A 23537-nucleotide genomic window follows, 5' to 3' on the forward strand; every position below is an offset into this window, starting at 1 on the left:
ATAGGTATACATTTACAAACTTGACAGTCTCTTATATTTTCTTTGTTCTGTCTCTAAGTAATATTCAATTGCTCGCTCTTTCTCATATAAATCATTCAATGTTGTTTGCTTTTGAGAGGGTTGCCAATACATACCCCGGTATCCCTGTTTCCCTAGGGTGGACTCCTGCACAGTAAGCCTGCAGCTCTTCGGCGTTCTGTTCCCTCTTGACGTCTCTACTTTGCCTCTTGTGGCTCCCACTCTTCCATTCAGTCTCTCTCCAGGCTCAGGCGATGCAGAGGCTGTCTTTTCAGTACCTGCGAACAACTGAAGCTTCTCCTCTGCTCCTGGCGTCCTCGCAGCATACCACCCCCTGCAGGAAGCTTCCATCGGTTCTGTAGGGAAGCCATGGTATCAACAAGTATGATACTGACACAATGGATACAACTTGTAAAACCTTTATTGAAAATGTTGGGGTTGCAGAAACTCCCAACTAAGATGGGAGTAGTCTCGAACATCAAACGATAAACTAAACAGTCCTAGTGGTGTCAGTCAAATCAAAATGGCCTATGCTAACAACACCTAATGCCTGCCCTATCCCTTATACAAAAGTGCAAAAGGAGAAATGTATGCAAAAGGAAAAATCAGTTTTCAAAAGAAAAAAGGCACTTTAACCAGCTTCTCACGTTACACCTCACAGAGTAAGGCTGTCCCTGTAGGCAGGATGACACACTCTGGCTCGGTTTCTAACACTGTAAGCAGTTCCAAACCATGGATTGAGGCCCGCCTGGCCTTCCATGTCTTTTTTCTTGACTTTCCAAAATTGCATTTCCAACCTAAAGTTCACAAAGGTCCCCCTCTTCTGGGCTCAGCCCTCCCATGTCACAGTTCAACACAAACTTACAAGGAGGGTTCCCTTCCCCAAAAGGTCCCCCTCTGCGGGGCTCAGACCTCTCATCTCACAGTTCAACACAAACTTGCAAGGGGGGGGCTCCCTTCCCCAAGTTTATTGTACTTCAGGTCTCCCTCAATCAGGCTCGGACCCTGTTCGAAAACTTTTGAATGTGCGTGGCGCTTTTACCAGACCACCGCAGGACCACTTCCACTCAAAGGTCACAGTTACTTTCACTTACTTTGCTTTCGCTGTCTGTTGGCTTTACAACTTCAAACAATGTACCTTTCACAGAGACTTTTGAATGGGCTACTTTCTTTTGCTGTTACTTAGTATCGCTGATCTCACAGCTGCTTTTTTTATTTCAAAGTTCATTCACAGGTCTGCCTTTCTTCGGGTCTCATCCACACGTGTGCAGCCTTCACTTGTGATACAATGTTGCCACTTCATTTGCTTTAACACACACCGGTCGCTTGCCAACTCAACGGCTGTGTGTGCTTCTTGTTTTCCTATTTTCAATTCAAGAATCAAGGTTAGTACCACAGGCTTGGCCTCGCCTCCCCAACTCTGCCGTTCGCCTGTGAGGTTCCCTGCGACCTTGGAACACAATGCAATTTTCACTTATGGGTTTTGGCCTTCTCCACGTGTCTTTCGTGGTCTGTCGGAGGCAACAACGTGTGTAAACTGGAAACTTCCATTTTGTCTGAAACCCACTTACAAACTGCTTTTCTAGTGCTAAGAATCTGTGGGGAAAAAAGTGATTAATTAAAAATAAAAACACTAAATAAATATTTCAATCAGTTTTGGTCTGCAATGATATAGAAACTATAAATTCCATAGGGACGACCTGTCTCTGAAATTGATTTTGGAGTCAGATTATCCCTGATCTATTTGCCAGGTTTCCTTACTTCCCAATTACAGAACACTACGTTCCAACCTAAGCAAAGCAGATAATAACACGCAGATGGAGTCCTTGCCATCTTACCATGTAGATATCGAAGCCAATTGCCAGGTTTTCCCCTTTGCCTTCTTTCCGACTGGTCTTTTTTGATTTTTGCTGGAGGCAGATCATCACTTCATCGTCCACTTTCTTTACATCAAACACATACTGAGGAACACATAAAAGAAAGAAACATTAATTGGCTAAGAAAGCCCTGCAGCTTCGACCCACTAGTAGATATATACAGAAATTTAAAAAAAGAACTTAAAGTGTTAGCTTTTTCAATGCAATATTTATGCAGTAATAACCCAAAATGTATCCTATAATTCTATACATTGAAAACCATTAAGACAAATACTTCTTAAAAATCAAATTTCGAAAAAGTATGAAAATCATTCAGAAAAGTAGAAGATTCAGATTTGTTTCCACTTATAGGTACAGAGTCGTAATCCAAGTGACCTAAACAATTCTGCATTGTACGATACAAAATAAAGGAATGAAGAGGAAAGCGTAGCAGCACAAAATTAGATGTGGGAGGAGAAGGATAGCAAGAGGAACCTAAAAAGATGTGAGCAATTCATTACAAAATAGAGGCATACAAGATAAATGTACAATATGCATACAGGAAAAATCTAAGTGACAAGAACCACAGCGGTAGAAAAGGGCTTGTGTCAATGTTGAAATAGAACAAAGCCACTGTAAAATGGATGACATTAAGATGCTAAAAAGCAACAAGAATTGAAGCAGGGAGATCATGAAGTAAGGGAAGCAAATGTGTGCGTAATTTTGAGGAGAAAGAGCATCAACAGTCCAAGTAGATAGCATTGTATGCAGACTAAATAATACTGGGGATATAAACGGAATAAGGGACCGCCTACCGTACCCCATAAGGATAATGTGCACCAAGCAGTGCTGGAAATGGAAACCATGTACTGGGGGAACCCTCTCATCCTTGGAGGGGTGGTGCTGTGGGGAGGAGGGGCCAGGGCAGAGGGGCATGACCCCAGCCTATATCACACAATACTGTATCTCTTCATAGAACCTTAACCAATCCTTGCGATTTACATAAAATAATTTTATATTTAAAACATCTCTTAAAGTGATTCAGTAAGAAACCCTTTTGAGCGAATAAATGGAAGCTGGGCTCTGCAGTTTTGATTGGTCACACTACTCATCCTGAGGAAAAAAATGTCCATTGCAGGACTATTATACCTGTTTGGACAGCTAAAACAAGTATGTGTGGCAGTTTCTGTATTCAGTTTCCCTTGCAGAGTGTGCTGAAAGTGTATGCTTGCTGAAAGGTGAGTTGCTCATGCTGGTGATAACTCGGCTTTAGGATAGATCGTCCAGGGAGGATGCTGCTCTGAAGCATAGTTATCACATGCAAAATCAACCCACACTTCAACAAGAAGGTGGCTTTCAGAAGACTTGGAAGCGCTGCAGAGTCATCTGAAAGCCGCCTGCTCGTTCAAGCATGGGATGCACATCTGTATGATAACATGGCTTCAGAGCAGATCCCCAAGTGACGTGGGCAAGCCCCTGGGTCTGGGGACCTTGGCAGTGCCCCGGCAAGAACTGTCTTGCCGGAGCACGGCTCCATCTTGTTCTGGCCCATTTCCTGCGCTGCCACCAAGGAGATACTTGACGATAGGTCACGAGAATCCATGACACTAATTATTCTCTCTCTCTCTCTCTCTCTCTCTCTCTCTCTCTCTCTCTCTCTCTCTCTCTCTCTCTCTCTCTCTCTCTCATAGGTAGGATTGGCGACTTAATGCGCCACTGTTATTTGGCAGCTGCCATCAGCAAAATCGTTTCTATGGCCATGTGGATTCCTCCAGCTTAGGAGCAGGTGCTATAATACTTGCAGCACTCTCACCCTTTTTATTGGTGCTCAATACTTCACCTTTGTAAGGATAAACGAGTTGGCCATGCCGGGATTCGAACCTGCAAGTGTAGATTGCACACACCTCTTTTACACAAACATATTACCAGCTCTCCAGGAATTATGAAGCCGGGTAGCACGATGTAACAACTAACACATGTTAGTAATCATAAAGTGCTTTGATCAAACGAACTGGTGGCATACAAACTTAATTTGCAGTTTTCAGCAATGCCCATCACAATCATGGACAAACAGTGGAAATGGAAGTTATCAGTGGGCATCTGTCTTCAAGGGTTAAGCTAGGTTTACTGATCTTTGGATTAGTTCAGATGCACTATTCCTGCTTTCAAAAGAGACACTCATCTGAGTTGTATTATTTGATGCAACTTGAGTTCCTTCTTAACAACTGATTTAATTTTAATTTTTTTTTATAACACGCCTAATACCGTACCCGAGTTCGGTTTCTAAGCGCGGATCCGGAGTGGTCTTGCTTCCAAGACCAGCACGTTGCCCCTGTGCTATCCTTCCCGATAGACTACAGAGCGTAGAATCATCCTGACAGGTCCACCTGGTGTCAGATGGGAACGAAACCATCCCCTCTCTATTCATTGCACATCTTGATTGCACAGTGTCCACTGTAGACTGAACAGCAAAAACAAATAGGAAAGGCAGAGAAAGTCTTCCCCACTGTTGTTCCTAGCAGGTGAGACAGGAGGACTCCCTCCACCTCCTCTCCAGGATGTAGATGTGCTGATATTTACCAGCAGGAAAAGGAAAACAGTGTGGCAAACAACTGTAGAGGCAATTGGGAGGAATTAAAATAAGTATACATAGCTGTTCAAGATCAAATATCCTTGGCACCTTGAGGCTGCTGCACAGCCAATCAGGATGCTCAAAACCCGGTATCCTCATATTCAGGGCCTTGGTGGTCATTGCTTCTCTCCACCTCTGTCCTGCTTTCCCCCCAGTCACCCTCCAACACCACCTTTAGACCAACAATGTTCTGCCGTGGGTGCCAACATTTCTTTTCATTTTAAAATACATACTTGTGCCATCTTCAAATCCGTTCCACTCATAAAGTCCCTTGTCCATGTTTATGCTGTCTTCACAAACTGAAAATGGACACCAGCAGTATGGTTCTGCTTCATTGATAGCTCTGGTAAGTTTTGTTTTCTTTATTTTCTTCACAAAAAGCTCCTTTAGTACCTCCAAGTGGACATCATGAGTACTAATGGCGTTAGTAACACAGGGCAGGCTGAACCGAATAGCACTGCCACCAACGTTAAAGGACCCTTGCTATTCTTGGCCCTATCCGTTGGGTGGCAGGCCGTTACCGACCGGGCCTGTCCGGTCAGGTTATAATGCCTCAATTGAGGTGAACTTGCTGAGCTCTCTCTCCTTACTGTAGAGAACTTCTTATAGACTATTTCACATACATCAGCAGTGTGATCTGGAACCTATGTGGTAGTGAGAAATGTAAGTAATAGTCCCAGTAACACTGCGCCAAACTTTCAAAGAGTAAAATGCCAATTTGCATTTATTATGCAAATAGTTTCAGCCTCTCTATACACAAGGTACACTTTTGAAATTTGTGTAGCCACCGAAATAAGGCAGAATTTACTATCCGGTCGCGGAATCCAAGTAGTGCAAGTTACTAATGATTTATTCAATATTTTTTTCTCCCTCTTCTCTTTTGAGTTGGTTTTGTATTTTATTCCTTGATCTTTATTTTTCATGCAATGTTGTTTTTATTATGAACTGAAATGTTTCTCTTGTGGATGGAATTGATGCACATTCCTTTCTGTTTTATTGAGTAACTGCTCAGATGTTATCCTCTGGGTGGGACTTATTGTACTAAATGCTGTTTGACTATATATGGCTTATCAAATCAATTGATGCAATACTATGTATAATCAGCCTCGGAAGAAGAGCTTGATAGCTCGAAACACGTGTCAGGCTGAAAATATTCACATGATAAATGCAAATTGGCACTTTACTCTTTGAAAAGTTTGGCGCAGTGTTACTGGGACTATTACTTACATTTCTAAGTGACTGTGGCGTATTCAGGCAGCTTACCCACGCCTTCCAGTGATCTGCAGTGTGTGTTCTTCATCTGAAACTTTACCTGTGCAAGTGCTGAGGAACTTTCTGACTTCTTGTGCCGTTAGCTTCTCTGTGCGGTAGTGTGAGCTACAACAAAACTACAAGGTTAATAGGTTTCTCCTTTAGTGTAATTACAGTAAGCCACAATGATGAAGCTGTAGGTTTTTCAATTAATCTTACAAGATATTTAAGAATAACAACATTGCATAATGCACTGAGCACAAAAGTGCTATAGCTTAGAAGATATGAAAAGGATCCTTCAGTCTATGAAGAATATTTATTGGAAATGGTACGAATAGACTTAAAAGAGCACTTTCCTTGTACTATTTCTCCATGTGTTTACTAACGGGGTATTATTAGAAGTAGAAGCGTACAGTGTGAATCTGTCAATTGCAACACACCGGCCACTCAATAAGTGGTGAATGCAGCCCCAGAGAACAAAAATGCCATGCAAAATGAAGTGCATGTGAATTCCGTAATGGCAGCAGACAGAGCAGCAGGTAGAAATGGGGGGGGGGGGGGGTCCTGCTCTCCCGAGATAACAGATAGGCCCGAGATAAAAGCAGCCAAAAGAAGACTGATTTGGCAGATTTCCCAGTCCCGAAGAAGCTCAAGCAGACCAGATCTTGTCCCAGCATGGAAGGGAGTATCCCCAACTCTAAAGACAGCTATACCTTCCCCCCTGAAAATGGCCCAGCATGTTGGAGACATGAAAACAACACTGGGGAGAATTATTCTGGAAGGCAGGATGGTGAGGTCTGGAACAGAAACTAGAAGGCAGGGAGAGTCACAGGAAGGGATCATAAGCCGCCAGGGCCTGGACTATGCATACAGATACAGAGTGGGGAAGATGAGATGTGAAAGGCCACACCAATCACACTAACCAAAATCAGTACAGAAGAAAACATACTGAGAGTGGCCAGGGAGAGGGGGAAGGTGACGCTGAAGGGCACACCTGCCGCCATTTGCTCAGGCTTACCTTAAGCGGTGGTAGAGACGAGGAAGGCTTTGGAGAGGCAAAAGCACTCATTGGGGACCTTAAAATGAAGGTCATTCTTATAAAGCCTGCAATATTGAGAATGCTCCTGCCAGATGGGATCAGAGCACAGAGAACCCTTTGAGGCTGTTAGGGGGCCAATAGGGAACCAGGTGGAGCCGATGTAAGATCGGTCTGTGCTGTCCCCTTGCAGACTTTCTGACCTATTTCTCCTGATTAGTGCTATTTTCTTCCCCTTCTAGGATAGATGGTGCCTCTGCAATTAATGTGACTGACTTTTTGGGCAATGTAATACACACAAATTTACTTAGAAAAACGTTACGCCGCGCAAAGACAATTAAGCGGCTTACCGGCAAACAGAGCCTATGAATGGGTGCACTTGTTGCTGAAGTGGAGCCCAGGCGCGCTCAGTGCAGAGACGGCAGCGGCACATGCGGAGGCGCTTTAATCTGTGATGCTTGCGTCACACTGCAGGGTGATGCAGGACCAAGCGAGCATCCCTGCCAATGGAGATCCTCCCAGGTACGAAAATGGAGTGGATCCTCCAAGGACATGAACAACCATGTAGGTATGTGCTGGGCAAGGCAGAGTGGCACCACTTGAACGAGATACATTGGAGCATAAAATGTACATTGGAGTCTGGATGGAGGGGAAGGCTGGTGGCGGTGGGAGAGAGGAAAGGTGGGCCAACGCCTTGGACAATGAGTGGCTTGATGATAGATGGGGGGGGTGAAACAAATGAGTTGGGTGCAGTGATTATGGATGATTAGATGGATTAATTACTAGCATTGTTAGGTTTGGAAAACAGACAGTCAAGCGCTCATTAGGGTAGGGGATAGGCACAGGTTAGGAGAGGGTGGGCAGCACACTCCATTCGAGTTCAGCAGCGTGCACACCCTCTTCCGGAAAAGGACACCAGTGCTCTCGCGAGGGGGTTATGGCATCACAGGGTGCAAACTGACCCTACCTGCCATCCCAGGGTAGCAGGCAAGGCATCCTGCACACACAGGTTGGAGGGCACACTCAGCAAAAGGCCCATGTAAAATTGAACGTGAATAGGTTAAAACAGCCCAATTTAGAGAAAAATGGTCTTCACCTACATGGGGAAGAGGGGCACTGATGTTGTCATGATACAGGAGATACAATGAACACATGAGGAATCAATGAGACTGTGCACGGGGCCTAGGTTGGTCACGTGTTTGCCACGCCCAATCTAGGGGGTGGTGATCCGGTTGCGTAGGAACTTGCTTGCCACTGGGATTATATACAACACGGATAAAGAGGGAAGAGTGGGGACAGTACAGTTAAAGGTGCAATAGACAGTGATGATGGTATGAAATATATAGACACCCTCCACTGAGGGTAATGGATGTTTTCCAGGGAAGACATTCATCTACAGGGAGACTTCAACAACGGTCCTACACCCGATGAGACAGGAACCGGGATGAGGTCCGACACAGAGAAAGCAACAGGGACCCTAAAGCCTTGAAAGGTCTAATGAAGGAATTCAAGCTTACGGATGTATGGAGACTGGAACAGCTGTCTATGTGACAAGGTCAGTAATCTGATCTTGTGTCAAGGGGATAAGAACCCCTCTAAAACGAGGCCTACCTGGGTGGAAGCCAGAGCCAGCCCTACCACACAGGGGACTGCAAAAGTTGAGAGGGCCCCTCAATTCCTGTCCCACCCCAGGTGCCTGTTTATGTAAAGAGGTACCAACTTGCAGCACACTATGCCTCCTGCGAAAGAAGCTGGCCAGGTTTTCGCTTACTTTTCTAGAACCAAACCGAATGCAGCACCAATATGGCGATGCCACCCGTGATAATTCAAACCATCGTGCTCATGCTGTCTGCCTTCCATCGTGTAATGCCAAGGACTAGCAGAGAGAAAGACAGCCAGCAGACAAACAAAAGGAGCGCCTATGCGGTCGCCTGGCAAGCCGCGCACTGCCCCACAGCAAATGTGTGCACCATAGCCAAGCAGCAGCACAAAGCGTACAACATCAAGGACTTCACCTGGAGCAGCGTTTGCAAAGTGAACCTCAACTACCTTCAAGAGTGCTGCTTCGTAGCCCCCTAATACAAACTGGGACGCCACAGGCTGCCATTGTTGCAACAGGAGGCCCCAGTGGCAAAAAAGTGTGGGGCTTAGCCAACAATTTCTAACTTCTAGTGTTTGTAACACCTCCCAGCGAGGGAAGACTGTGTCAGATTGGTCAGGGCTAGGTATCCAATCAGGAAGGAGAGAGAGGAAAAGAGGGCAACAGTAAACAGGAAGTTTTGAGTTGTTCGGGTGAGGTCAGAGGAGAAGCTGGCAGGTCAAGGGACCATCAGCAGGAAGGACAGTGCACTGTAGCGTAGAGGAAAAGGGAAGAAAAGGCGAGGTATTGGTTAGTCAGAGAAAATGGTACTAGGTCATAAAGGTGCATGCAAGGTAGGAGAGGGTTCTAGAGGAAGTGTAGAGAGTGAAAGAAAGGTGACTGAGTATTAGTGTGGAAGGCTGAGTTATAACTTTGAGAGGCGGAGGCTGGCAGTTGACAGAGTGAGAGACATCAGAGGGATATAGGAGGAAGACCTAGAGAGAAGAGGGAGAGAAGGTGGATGGAGTTGAACACAGGAGAGTAGCAGTTCGAGACAGGAAGAAGACTTTAAGGGTGTGAGGGGAATGAGACAGAGTGAAATAGAGTCTGATAGGCACATTCCCTTACCTTTTAGTTACTAAAACAATGATAGTGTGGGGCTAGTTTAGAAATTCCTGGAGGGAGTCTAGATTGAGAAGGCAACTACCTTTAAGTTCTCACTAGTAGCTATATAGAGAATAGACAGCAGGGGGTCAATATTTTCTATATATACTAACCCGGGGACTAAGGACGCCTGGGCTAGGTGGAAAATGCCATCTCTGAGGAGAGTGAGGGACGGGCCTAGCACCCTGCCAAAGAAATCAATAAAAAACCCTCATCTCAGAGTAGGAGCATTCTTTGAGCGATCTGTGACAATCAGGGTTCCAGTTTTTCCTCGGGGCACAACGTATTGTAAGGCAGGCATGGTATCAAGGATAGACAGACACAAGTGATCACAGTTCAAGGGTGTTTATTAAACTGTAAATGCGGGTTGGAAAAACACCTAATCTGAAACTAAATCTAAAATGGAGCAAGCTACGACCGTTAGATAATAATAAGGCAGTCCTAGTGGTGTCTTGTCAAATAAAAGGGCCAATCCTTACGCTAAATACAAACAGAGTGTGGGATAGGACTCGCAGGAGAGAAAGAAGTGTTCACAAATGATAAGTCAGAATGCGATAGTCAGTTCTTCCCCACGTTTTGAGCACTGGGTAAGGCGGGACTCCGGAGTACAGGACACACTCTAGCTCTCCCAAAACGAGACTGCAGTTCCGCTTGCAGGTATCGGGACCTTCGGTGGTTAAGTCTCTTTTCTACAAAAAGTCTCTTGCCTCCGAAGCCCTGATGTATTATAAAAATAATAAACAAAAGTTAATTTCTGCTTGCACGTTGGTGATGCATTTTCACCCCTGAATCCTCCTCTTCCGGGCTCACACCCTTCTCGAATGTTAGCCTCCCTCTGTCGGGATCACTACGGCTTTCAACACAATCTCCTCTGACATTCACGGATCTTAATGTCTTTTTAAACAGTTCACTGTAGACAACCCTCTGTCGGGTTCACCCTTATCAATACACTATTTCTTGGGACTTCAGGCTTTGCCCCCTTTTCATCGGCATCCCTCTGTCGAGTTCACTCTTGCCAACTTTACCAATCACACAATTCCTTCAACAGTTCTTATGATGTGGGATTCACTTCCCTTAGCTTCACAATCATCTGACGGTCAAAGATTTTCAACTATCGAGAGGATTTTACTAGACCCCTGTATGACCACTTTGAGCCCTTTCTTGCCTTTCCCAAGGCATTCGGGTAACGGTAGTTTCAACAATAGGGTAATCGGCCAGAGGTTCTCGATTATTAACAGTTCTTTATACTTTCTTCAATTAGCTGTTTGCTACTTTAGTTCAACACAGTTCGATTTCTTATTGGCTCTCCCCTTGACTCACCGGCTGCGATGAACTGCTTGGCTTTTCTCATCTCTGGAGTCAAGGCCAGTACCTCAGTGGCAAGCGTCTATCCCTGGCGTTGTTATCAGCGGAGGAGGGCCCCGACGGGGGCGTGGCCCAAGCTCATGGAGTGACAGAGTTTCCCACAGATACCAATGAGATCCTGCAATGATCCTTGCTGCAGCAGCAATTACCGTGCATTGTCTCTAACCTACACAAGCTACCGGCATGGGAACTTTGCGCCTGCTACAACACCGCTTGTCCAACAGGAATCGGCCCTGGAATTCTGAGAATGGTGGTCTGCATCTCGGTGCGAGTGCTCACCAAGATGGCAGATGTGGCAAGCCTGAGACGCTCTGGGTCCCTACCGCTTGCCACCAGGCTGTTCCATGCGCTCTTCCGGAGGGATCAGACCCCTGCTACTTCATCTGTGGGTGAAATTGCCTTGACCAGAACAGAGCCCTTACTAAGGAACGGTGCGACAGCTGCACCGTAATGAGAGGCCATTGAAGGTGAGCAGGCCAGGAGGAGCGCCCCACCTCCCCTGTGAACGTTGGGTGAAACAGCAGAGGCACTTGCAACGGCCGCATTGCGGCGACCCCCCAGTTGGCTTTTGCCTTATCCTCATCAGCTACAAGCAGTCTAGTGCTACTGCTATGTGCTTCATGCCTGGCTCACACCTCATTTGTCTTGCCATAGATCACTGTGCTCCTCTGCCTCACTATGCTGCCCTCGCTTTGGCAATCATCCCATACTACAGTTAGCTGGCACAGCCTGGTTGCCCCAATACTGTTGTCCCTTTTAGCCACACCTCTGCATTGACACTGGCTACCTCTCTGGCCCCTGGACAACGTGAACTATGCGCTTGCCACTTGAAGTGCGCACTGCAAGATCTGGGTGTCATCTGCATAGTTAGTGTAGGTGACACCCAGTCTGTCCAATTTATCGAATAGGGGCTTGGTGAATATATTATACATAGTGGGCGAGACACACGATCCTTGAGGGACACCACAAGTGGTTAGAATCGGGTCAGCCGATGCCAAAGGGGAGAAGACTCATTGTTCTGTTTGCTAAAAAGGACTGGACCCAGGCTAATGCGTTGCTTGAGAAGTGGGCTGCCGACGCTAAGTGTTTGCACAGGACTGGATGGTCCACCAAGTCGAAAGCCGCCGACAGGTCAAGGAGGAGAAGTAAGACAGTTTTGCCTCGTCCTTCAGTTCAATCTATTTGGGTCTTTAGGTCAATTTATGCCGTTTCAGTCCCATGTTGTGGTCTGAACCCAGATTGGCGAGATCCTAGTAGGTAGTCAGTTTCAAAGTAGACTTGAGTTTGTAGGTAGGCTACTCTGTCAATTATTTTAAGGCGAAAGGGTACTGCTTTGGATTAAGGCGCTATATAAATAACACATCATCATCATTATTATTATCATCATTACCGTGTTGATGGGTCTGTATTTGGTAGGGATGGATGGGTCAAGCGTCGGTTTCTTAAGGAGCGGTAGAACACAAGACTCTTTAGGTTCATTGGGACAGTGTTGGTTTTGAAGGAAGCATTGATTAGTTTGGAGATAAACAGCGCTAGATCTCTCGCTGCATCTTTGATTATTTGGGCAGGACAGTTGTCACATTGACAGTTGGATTATTTTAGTGATGGGGTGATTTTTTTCCGTTTACAGGAGTGAGTCTTTAGTGAAGCTGAAAGGTGCTGGCACATTGTGGACTTCAGTCGGAATGGAGGCATGTGGCTCAGTCGGAGGCAATGAGGCTTATTAGCAATTTTTGTTTGGAGGGATGTAATTTTGCTAGATAGGGCATTTGGGATGCTTGTGCACCATTGTGTGTCCTTCGGTGCGTTGTCTAGTGGGGGCATAGTTGATTCTAGTTCACGAAGGATCACAAAGAGCTCCTTAGTATTGGAGCTAGCTTTGGAGATTCTGTTGTTGAATATCTTTTTTGGTGCAGATTATTTCTTTCTTGTATTTATTTGACAGCTGGGTCAGTTGCATTTTGTTTTCTTCTGAAGGGGAATGACGCCAGAGGGATTGTAATGTTCCTTTCTGAAGTCTTAGCTCTTTAAGATAGGGTGTGAACCAGGCATTGAGGTGAGCCTTCTATTTACTTTTGCAGAGTTTGGCTGGTACGATAATATCTAGGGCGCTGGTCATTGTGTTGTTAAAGATCTCCACCAGGAGGTTTGGGTCAGAGTTGCTTGGTAACTCGTTAAGAGATGGAAGGAGATGAGGTAGTAGTTTGTCAGGTGTAATATTTATTTTGCATCTAGTGGGCATGGAAGCTGCCATAGCAATAGCGTTAGGCATTTGTTTGTCTATTGCCAGTGAGAAGCTTATCAGATGATGGTCTGTCCCAGGTTGCGGGGTTATATTCATAATGGTCGCGGTGCAGTTGAGGTCAGCAACTCAGTCAAGGGTTCTTCCTTTGTTATGGGTAGGAGCGTGCACTTTTTGGGAAGGTCCATGCTCAGATAGGATAGTTGCAATAGATTGTGCCTGTTTATCCTCAGGGTCATTAAAGCCTAGGTTGAAGTCACCCAGCATTAGGATCTGTGATGACTTTTTGGTATTGTTGGGTAGCATGCTGGATAGGTCATCCTCAAAGGTGCCAATAGGTCCTGGGGGTCTATATAGCAGGTAGATGGTTAATATCCGGTTGCTAGATATAGATAGTTTGGCCATAAGAAGTTTGCAGGATTTAAGTTATAGTGGTGTGCCAAGTCTTAAGGCGAGGCTAGTTTTGGCTATAATAGCTAGACCGCCCCCTCTGGCATTGGGTCAGTCCACTCTGAGTATCTGGTAGTTGTCTGGGATAGCTAGCATAAGGGTGGGTCCGGCTGCGTCATGTAGCCATGATTCAGTGACCGCCAGGAAGTCTGGGTTATCAGATGACAGGAGGTTGGCTATTTCAATGGCATGTGCCACTAGGGATCTTGTGTTGATCAGGGCTCCAGAGATGATAGTCAAGTTTTTAGGTTCAAGGGAACCCATTGGGTTAGGACTAGGTTCCTTGGTTCTGGTGCGGGATGTTAATTGGTGGTAATGTTTGAGGTTTGGGATTTTGGGCATGGCCTCATGAACGGTACCAACAAGTGAATCAGTGTCAGGGCGGTTGGTATTGGATGTAGGATGGGGATCTATTTTGATGGAGCGGTTCATTCTAGGCTTAAAGTCAGGCTAGTCTAGCTTGGAGTCGATTGTTTCTGTCTGGCAGGGGACAGGGTGAGACTTTGATTAAGGACATGATTATGTAGGATAGGATTAGTCGTGATAGGTACAGTTGGATCTTTCCTGTATACATAGTGTTGAATCTGTTCTGTTCCACAGAGTAGGCTAGTTGAAGATAACAAGTGTGTACAATCAATGGTAAAGGTTTAGGCAAATCATAGGCTGCCGAGGAGGCTAGTCCACCGTTAGTAGGGCGTGATTGGGTTCACCAAATGGGTTGGATACATGGCAACTTGATTTCACAGAATAGGCTAGTCCAGTATATGCAGGGGTAGAACAGTGGGCTACACGATAGGCTAGTTAAAATGAGGCACGCTATGCACAAATACTGAAACAGTAGCAATGGGCTACACAATAGGCTATTTCAAATGAGGCATATTGCGTACAAATAATGAGGCAGTAGCAGTGGGCTGCACAGCAGGCTAGTACAAGATGGGTCACGCTGCATACGAATACTGAAGCAGTAGCAATGGGCTACACAATAGGCTAGTTCAAGAGAGGCACATTGCACACAAGTATTAAGGCCATGGCAATGGGTTACACAGCAGGCTAGTTTAAAAGTGAGTCATGCTATGTACAATACTGAGGCAGTATCCTATAGTTCAAACGTTCACTATGTAGATTCACAGTGGGCTAGTACAAAGAGGGCGCAATAGGCGAGTAATACATCATCACTGTGTTGTGAATAGCGCCAATGTTCAGTAGCAAGGTTCGCAATAGGCAAGTTCGATTTTGGACACACTGTAGGGGGGCCGCGGGCAGGAGCACTGGCAGGTATGGCATACAAGAGGATGCGTTTGGATTGGGCGGCTGGTGGCTAACAGAGATAGCATGCAGTGCAGTATAACTGGGAAGGGTAAGTTCACAATGGGCGAGAGTGATAGTGGCAGCGAGGAGTCATTCACCTGGCACATTAGTGAGAGTCCGATTGCAGTGTAGAAGCCTTGTTATGGAATGAATGCAGTATATTTATGTCAGGCTTGATGAAGCCTTGTAGATAAAGCAAATGGGGCCAGGGTCATGTTCGCAACAGGTCTGAATTAAGATGATCTCACATAAGAGTGTGGCTCAATAGTGGCGACTGCAGTGAGCAGTGTCATAGTGAGTAAAGTACTTACGGAAAGGTGAGGGCCGCTCATCCGTCCGCATTCCGTCGCGGACAGGAGCAAACAGGCTCGCCCTTCGACTTTCACCTGTTGGTGGAGCCGCGGGGCGGGTGTAGGATGCGGCGGCCAATCCGAGGCCGGGGCAGCTGTAGATGGTCATCGGTGCTGGTTAGGTGTTACCAGGAAGTGCGGCCATTGACCGCGGTGGTTACTATGGCGGCCGATTGCCGGAGGAGTGCCTGGTCAAACATCTGGGCTCCGGAGTGGCAAATAAATGATTTAATAGTGATGGTGGGCACACTAGCGTAATTGTAGCCGAATAAAATAAAATGTTGGCACTCACCCTGCTAACTAGAAGTGTGGATGCGCCAGAGGGGTCATCTCTCTTCCAGAGTGCAGGTAAGGGGGAGATAAGGCCCTCTTCTCCCAGTGCGGCTTCTGAATGATGCAGAGGAGATCTCTCTCCTCTGCAGGTGACTCCCTATGGAATGGCATCCCTGCCCCTCTCAAACTTGAGCCGGACAACATGAAGTTCCGGAAGCAGCTCAAGACCTTCCTTTTTCGCTTCTGCTTTCTCTCTCTCTCACCTGCTGACCGACCTCCCTGCTGTGCTGACCGATTGCCTGGCTACCATCAGAGTCTAACTGGTACCAGGATCCCCCATGACCAGTAGCCCCTGCACTGCCTCCGTACCTACCATACATTTAGGGGCTGTATCTGCAGCCCTACAGTCCCCTGCTTCCTTGCACTTACTCAGAGCCGCGCTGCCCTGGTTGCACTTACTCAGAGCAATGCTGCCCTGATTGCACTTCCTCCTCCCCTGCCCCTGGCACTTCCCTTCTCCCCCCTCCTGCACTTTTGTATATCGCTCTTGCATGATCTGAATGACACAAGGCCTAGTAAGATAGTTTGTTTTGTCCTCCCTCTGTCTTCCCCTCTTGTCTTGTCGCACCTAGAGACACTTGGGTACAGGCGCGTTATAAATGACTCATCATATCATATATCATATCTGGACGGATTACACAAAACTGCATGAATAGAGAAACATCGAACATCTACATTTTAACCATGCACTGATCAGGTCAATCACCCTCAAACGCTTGAAAAACATCGCCATCTTGGAATTTGGACACACTACTGGAAAAGGAGGACATAAAAGAATGAATAATGAAGGAGGCCGTTGAAGTAATGATGATAAACAGAAATGATGAGGTGAACGATAGAACAGTCTTTAAATGCCGGCCGTGCAGCTTCCTCATTGGTTAATCTAGTAAAGCCAAAGCTAATAAGAGTCACGAAACCAGGGAGATGATGGAAGAGATTAAGAGACTGGAAGTCGATTATGAGTGCTGCAAAACAGAGTAAAGGCAGCTAGCTCGTAATGCCCCTGCAATTGTCCACTTTCTCAAATCTCTCAAAACATGGCTCTTTCAACAACACCTGACCAAGACTAATTCTAATGGACGCACAAAGTGACGCACAGAACTCAAAGTATTGTGATATTTTTAAAAGATGCCAGTCCAAATGCTGGCTACCCACACTCTGTACAGCGCTCCACTGCTCTCAAACTAGGTCCACGCTTTAAACAATAAAAAAAATGTACAAAAATAATTCATATATAAATACATCGGATGAATGTATTTTGAAAATGCCACGTGCTGGGCTCCTGTCAAAATGTGATGCAATATAAAACACTTTGCTTAATGGCTTTCTGGGTTCCAAGTGTACACTTATTTGGGACAGTGCTGATAAAATATGAAGAATTTTCAAGGGTACCTGTGGATTTTGAAGGAAGGTGTGCTTATTGTTTACGCAGCCTCCGCTGCGGTTCTGTAAGGGGTCTTCGTGTTTGATCCAAGAACCTCGCAGCACAGCTTCCTCCCAGGTCTTATGCACACTCAAGTATGAGGTATTTATGAGTCGACACATAATGATATCTGTGTAATACTTGCAGAAATCTTCAAACGTCATCCTGAAAGAATCAAGCCATTGTTAAACATCTTAAGCCCAGGGTATATTTCAGTCATTTAGTTATGCTGCATAGGCTGTACTGCAAAACATACAGGAAATATCTTCATAGGAGTTAGGGAAATATACACATTTGTTGGCAGCACGTAAATACAATTAAAAGCAAATCCTGAAGTGTGACAAGACATAGACGTTACAATGAGTGATATATTCCCTATTAGTCGTAGATCAGTTTGTGTTTTTTATTCTGAAGCATCATTTTCCTGCCCATCAGCTACATTATCCTAATGGCGTATTATGGTAGCTATATCTGTTTAATGTCCACTTAAATTTGTATTCTAGTATACTAACTGAAGGAACCGACACCACAAAACAGCCTCTACTAATAAACAGATGCTCTACTCATGCCTTGTTTATTTTATAACAGATCAAAGAGCCCAGACTTACTTGCAAATGAAGAATTCAGCCTCCTTTACCAGCATTCTTTGCGGTCTCCACTAGCCAAACAAATTTGCAGAGCAGAGCTCAGGATCATCGCCAGATACAAACCTCTGATTCTTACAGGTGATTTCCAAGCTTCTTTTCAACTGAATATAGATGGTTAGACTGCTTATGAAACTATATGTGACATGATCGTAGACCTACTGGGGTATGACGAGTACCACTAGTGCTACCAGATGAAAGCGGTCCATCTTCTAACCTAACCCCCCCACATCAGAGGGAAAGAAAATCACATATGTGATAGACCAGAGGCTCGTGATGCTGATCTTTCACCATCTACATCAACCTACTGTGATGAGGTAAGCCCAATGAGAGAGCCTGTCAACTGGGGACTGACTAAGCTCCCCTTGGAAAACCACAAAGCCCCCATGCATCAAAAACACATCTGATAATACAGGGGAAATGGCTTGAGAGACCTGGACGCTCCTTTGAGCCTGACCCACTCTCTCAGCATTGAAAGGCTCTCCATTTTAAGCGAGTGAAAAGAAAACACTGCAACAAGCCAGAGACTGGGTTTCTTACTATGATTCCACCGGCAACACTGCTGAGAGAAGAAGAGGATGAGCAACTCACAAAGATGCAAAGTATCCTTTCGATTGTCGAAACCAGGAAAAGAAACACACGTTTGCCAGGCAGGGAGAACACATAGTAGGCATTGTGCCCACACTCCGAAAACCAGCGCAGAAGACAATTTACAATTCCTTCATCACAAACACTCAGTAGATTAACTAAATGTACCAACCACCTCCCCAAGCTTTGCATAGTATTTATAGGAAAAACATTCGGGTAGATGGACACAGAGGAGCAGACCCCCCTCAGTAAAGATGCTAGGGGAGAGGGATAAAAGCACACCTACAGTCCAGCATTTAAAATAGTGACTGAACCGCATATAGATTTAGGCCACTTCTCTGAGAGACCACCTGACACAGAGCACATGGCCCAATCCGGGTGAAGTACAACTCAAATAATACAGGTGCAGACTATCACCTGGAAATAAAACCAATGGGAGAAGCAGCAACCAGTTTAAAGCCAGTAAGACCAATCAGCATTTGTTAGTCCTGAGAAAGATACCAACAGGATGATTAGAATGCAAGAGAGAACATAATTCCAGAGGCATGCTTAATAGGCTGTCAGTCCCGAGAAGAATTTGGAGGAAAGCAAATCCTGGGAGATCCCTGAAGAGACTTAACAACTGAAGGACATACCTGGGGAGTACTGGACATTTAGGAGCAGCAGACCCACGGGTACCTGGACCAAGATGGGCAGCCAAGAAGCAGTGTAATGGTGAAGTGCTGCAGGGAGGAAGCCCTGTTGATGGGTATAAAGGGATGGGCATGAAACAATATATAAACAGGGGGATTCGTGGATGGAGAATTACTGGTTATGAAGGATGTCAGCTTGTAAATAGAGGCAAGGAACACCATCTTGGCATTAAGAGAGTCGAACAGAAAAAAGCCTTCAAGCGTATCGCGGGAATAGAAGATATTATGGGTGAATTGAGTAACAAGGTAGAAATTTGTAGAGTGCAGGAAGGGGTACAAAGAGGGAAGAGAAAATGAACTACTAATAGTCTTTAAAAACAGAGGAAACGATTGGATGGAAAAGTGATTACGAAGGGTATCAGCTTGGTCAGGCAAGCAAGGGCTACAATATGGGAAGAAGGAAACATTGAACAGAAGCAAATTCTGAAAGAGCTAAAGAGAGAAAGGTTGTCTCCGAATAGAGAAAAGGGTACCACCTTGGAGAAGGAAGCAAGGGGTTCCATCTGAGAAGTAAGCAGACAAGACTGACATGATTAAGATTACAATGGGTAGAGAGATTGTTGGAAAGGTACATAGGAGAATAGTTGGAGGTTGAAGGAAGGACATGAAAAGAGAAACTGTGGGTTAGACTTGTATTGAGGTCATACAGAGCATCAGTGGTTGGAACAAGGAGACAGAAGGAGATCATCAAGGGAAAGATTACGGGGGATAATCAAGCAGATAGAGATATTGGTAGAGGAATGGGGAGGAAACCCTGAGGCTATCTCTACCCGCAGCTGCGACGTCTATCCATAACACGGAGCTAAATGGATGGTAGCGTTTATATTTGTATATATGATTATACAATCTTATTTGCCCCAGTGAAGCACCGTATGCCCACCTTTGTCACTGGCCAAACCTACGCCTCCATAAGGACCCACGAGGCAAACCACCTCCAAAGATGGCCGCCTCGTTCATCAGGATGTGTGTCTCTGCCTGAGATCACCATCCAACAGCATCAGAAGCACGGATTGGTTGCCAGTGTTCTTTTAGGCACCAATCACACGCCGTCACAGTGCACGAAGACACTGGCACAAAGGCACTGGCACAAAGGCACTGGCACAAAGGCACTGGCACAAAGGCACTGGCACAAAGGCACTGGCACAAAGGCTCCCACACTTGACCTGAGCCTGTCCAGAGAAAGTCCAGAGGCCAGTCCCCCTGCTGAAACTGGCTTGGAGACTTGGTAAGCGATATAATCATCCTCTCTATACTTTTTGTTGCATGCCCCTCCTGCATTAGCCCAATGCCTCGCAGCTTTTACGCTACCACCATAGAGTGCCGCCCACTGCTACAGACATTACTCGGCATCAGGTAACAGGCACCAACAGGACCGGTCATCTTGGTCACTCCACACCTAAGAGCCCTCCCTTACTGTGCCTGCATATGGAACTAAAACGAAGTTAATCTACAAGGCTGGCCCTTTCTCTATACTCTTATCCGCCATTGCAAACTGCCTATATTACCCTCACTGCTATATTACCCTCTCGCTCCATGCCTAGTCATTGCCCATTGCACCTCAGCCAACTGCCTTTATCCTCAATTGCTTTTAGGTTGAATTTAGATGTCACCCCTTGCTTTTGAGTCAACTGTTTTAATCTCGAATCTAGATGTCATCCCACTGTATTTGAGTCAACTGCTCGTATATTGAACCTAGATGTCACATGCCAGCCATAGCCACGTGTTGCCACATGTTCGTGGACTATCTCCATGAGCCACCCATGTATAAAGGTTACCTATCTGTCATGAATACACATGCCACAACCACTTAGCATGTCTCCTCTGCCCATCTGCCCACCTGCCTGCCTCATGCTACTTATAAATGCATTTTAGCCACACTACCAGATTTCGAATCTAGGTGGTGCCCAATGCATTAGCCACTTTGTCAATCTACTCCAGGTGCTACGCAATGCACTTTAGCCAAACTGCCTTATCTCAAATCTAGCTGGCACAATATGTACTGTAGCCATCTTGCCTTACCTCAAACCTAGGTGCTACGCACTACCCCCTTAGCCATACTGTCCTACCTCGAATTTAGTTGTACAAGTGTAACTTAGCTATTACTCAATGCATACTAGCCAAATTGCTATACTTGAATCTAGTTGTTGATACATGTACCTTAGCCATTTTTGCCTACCTCGAATTTAGGTGTATAAGTGTAATTTAGCTGTTACTCAATGCATATTAGCCAAATTGCTATACCTTGAATCTAGCTGCTGCTACATGCACTCTAGCCACTTTGCCTTATCTCAAAACGAGGTGTAACGCATCTCTTCCCAGCCACACTGCTATACCTTTAACCTAGGTGTCACTCATTGCATTTGTAGCTACATTGTAGCTAACTGGGGTTAACCAAGCCTATACCCAGCCTCCCAACACTCCTGCCACCACTACTTAGTATGTGTCCATTCACTACTAACTTGCTTGCATGCATGCCTCTTCATCCTTTTAAACACTGGTATACAACTCAAGATGGCTCCACACTCACCCAACATGCCATCCCTAACTGGATTTAACAACCAGGCACCACACCTAGACAAATATCCTTCAGCCACTGCCACCCACTAGTCTCCCTCGTGTCACCATAGATAGGAACCTAGTAGCCAGAGCCAGACTAGCCAAAATGTATGAGCCCCTTGCCCGCTCACTGCCCACCATACAGAATCCCAGAGCACCGCTGCCTAGACCCAATTCCACTATAAAAACCTCCAATTCACCCCAAAACGTCAACCCTAGACCACCTTACAACTCCCTCATTTACGCCACGCCTGATTCAACACAGGACAAGCGTCATACCACTACTCCTAAAAACACAGATAGCAACAAAATTAAGGGAGCCTTGATCAACGCCAGATCGCTAGTAGCTCACGCTACAGAAATAGCAGACCTAATCCTTAAAGAAGACCTTGACTTCCTTGCTATTACTGAGACCTGGCTACACCCAGCAGCAGGCCCCATGCTCATGCTGGCAGTCCCAGATAACTACTCTATCCTGAGACAAGATCGCCCCAATTCCAGAGGAGGGGGTGTCACCATCATCCATAAGTGCAGTCTTACCATGAGACTAGCAACTTCTTCCAATGTCCTCTCTTGCGAAACACTATCAGTCAAACTTCCACTTACCAATACCCAAACTCTCAATATCTATCTGATCTACCGCCCACCAGGCCCCATTGGCACCTTTGATGAAGACCTCAACTCTATTCTATCCAGCAATCTTAAAAGCTCTACTGAAGTTCTCACCCTGGGAGACTTTAATCTGGGCTATAATGACCCGGAAGACCATATCGCCAGTGCTATAGTTAACACTCTCACTGAACTAGGCTTCGCGCAAAGATGAACGGCACCCACTCATTCAAAAGGTAGAATACGTGACTGGGTAACCGATTACAACTGCCAAGCAAATATCACAAATATCTCACCCCTAGCCTGAACAGACCACCATCTGGTATCGTTCATGCTTTCTACTGACAGACCACCACCTCCGCCTACCACTATGGCCCCACCTACTCTCACTAGAAACAAGAAGAATATGACAGTAGAAAGACTCATCCCGAACCTACTCCCCACACTCAACATACTCCGTGACAACCTTGATCCTGACACCTTGGTCGAAGAATACAACAAGATTATGGCCACCTCGCTGGATCTTATCGCCCCCCTCAAACTCAGACCAAGCAAACCAAAAACACACCTCAACAAATGGTACACACCGTTCCTCAAAAACCTTAGGCAGCAGAAAAGAAACAGCGAGGCCACTTGGAAAAAATCCCCCTCAGTTGCGAACAAACTCAAACTTTCCAAACTAACAGCACTCTACAAAAAAGAAATGTATATGGCTAAACGAACCTCCTTTGACTCTCGCATATCCCAAGCAAAATCCAACGTGAAAGAACTCTTCTCTATCCTCAAAGAAGTAGAAACCCCCATAGTACCCCCTGACACCTCTACTAAAGATAAAAATTGGTGCTCAGAAATTCAAAGTGCCCTAGCGAACAAGATCACGACCCTCCAAAATAAAATTTCCAGCAAAAAAGCCTCCCTTAATGTCACTCTCCCACCGAAAATTCTGGACAAGCTCACACCCACAGATATCACCTGCTTCATGTTCTCCAAAGTCAATACACTAGAAGTTGAAAAAATCATCCTGTCCTTGAAACCATCCAATTGCCAGGGAGACCTATGCCCAGCACAGCTTATCAAAGACGCTGCCCGTGACCTCTCCCCTTTCATTACAAAGCTGATCAACGCCTTCTTCACCACTGGCTCCATGCCCACCAACTTAAAACAATCTTGGGTACGTCCACTACTGAAAAAAAACATACACTTGACCCAGCCATAACCACAAACTACCGACCCATAATGACTGTTCCCTTCCTACTAAAAATCCTGGACAAGGTTGCCTATGTACAAATACAGAAGCACTTGGAAGATCACTACCTCTTAGGATCCAGACAATCAGGGTGCCATCCTCAACACGGGACTGAAACCGCACTCATTGACTTAAAAGCTCAGATCGACACGCTTAGAGACAATGGACAAGCTGCCCTACTCCTCCTCCTCGACT

The 23537-nt window shown here is 45.7% G+C and overlaps 1 protein-coding gene across 1 annotated transcript in view; it reads right to left on the bottom strand.

The window, feature by feature from the left end:
* Positions 1 to 23537, bottom strand: part of CAPN5 (calpain 5) — an 820088-nt gene that overhangs the window by 102160 nt on the left and 694391 nt on the right. The window contains exons 8-9 of the mRNA XM_069640007.1: positions 16977 to 17172; positions 1857 to 1979 (exon numbers count right to left, since the gene is read on the bottom strand). Coding sequence (XP_069496108.1) covers positions 1857 to 1979; positions 16977 to 17172 — 319 coding nt within the window. The remainder of the gene's footprint in view (positions 1 to 1856; positions 1980 to 16976; positions 17173 to 23537) is intronic.

The sequence above is a fragment of the Ambystoma mexicanum genome, chromosome 7q (genome assembly GCF_040938575.1).
Source record: "Ambystoma mexicanum isolate Mex_15411 chromosome 7q, UKY_AmexF1_1, whole genome shotgun sequence".
NCBI lineage: Eukaryota > Metazoa > Chordata > Amphibia > Caudata > Ambystomatidae > Ambystoma > Ambystoma mexicanum.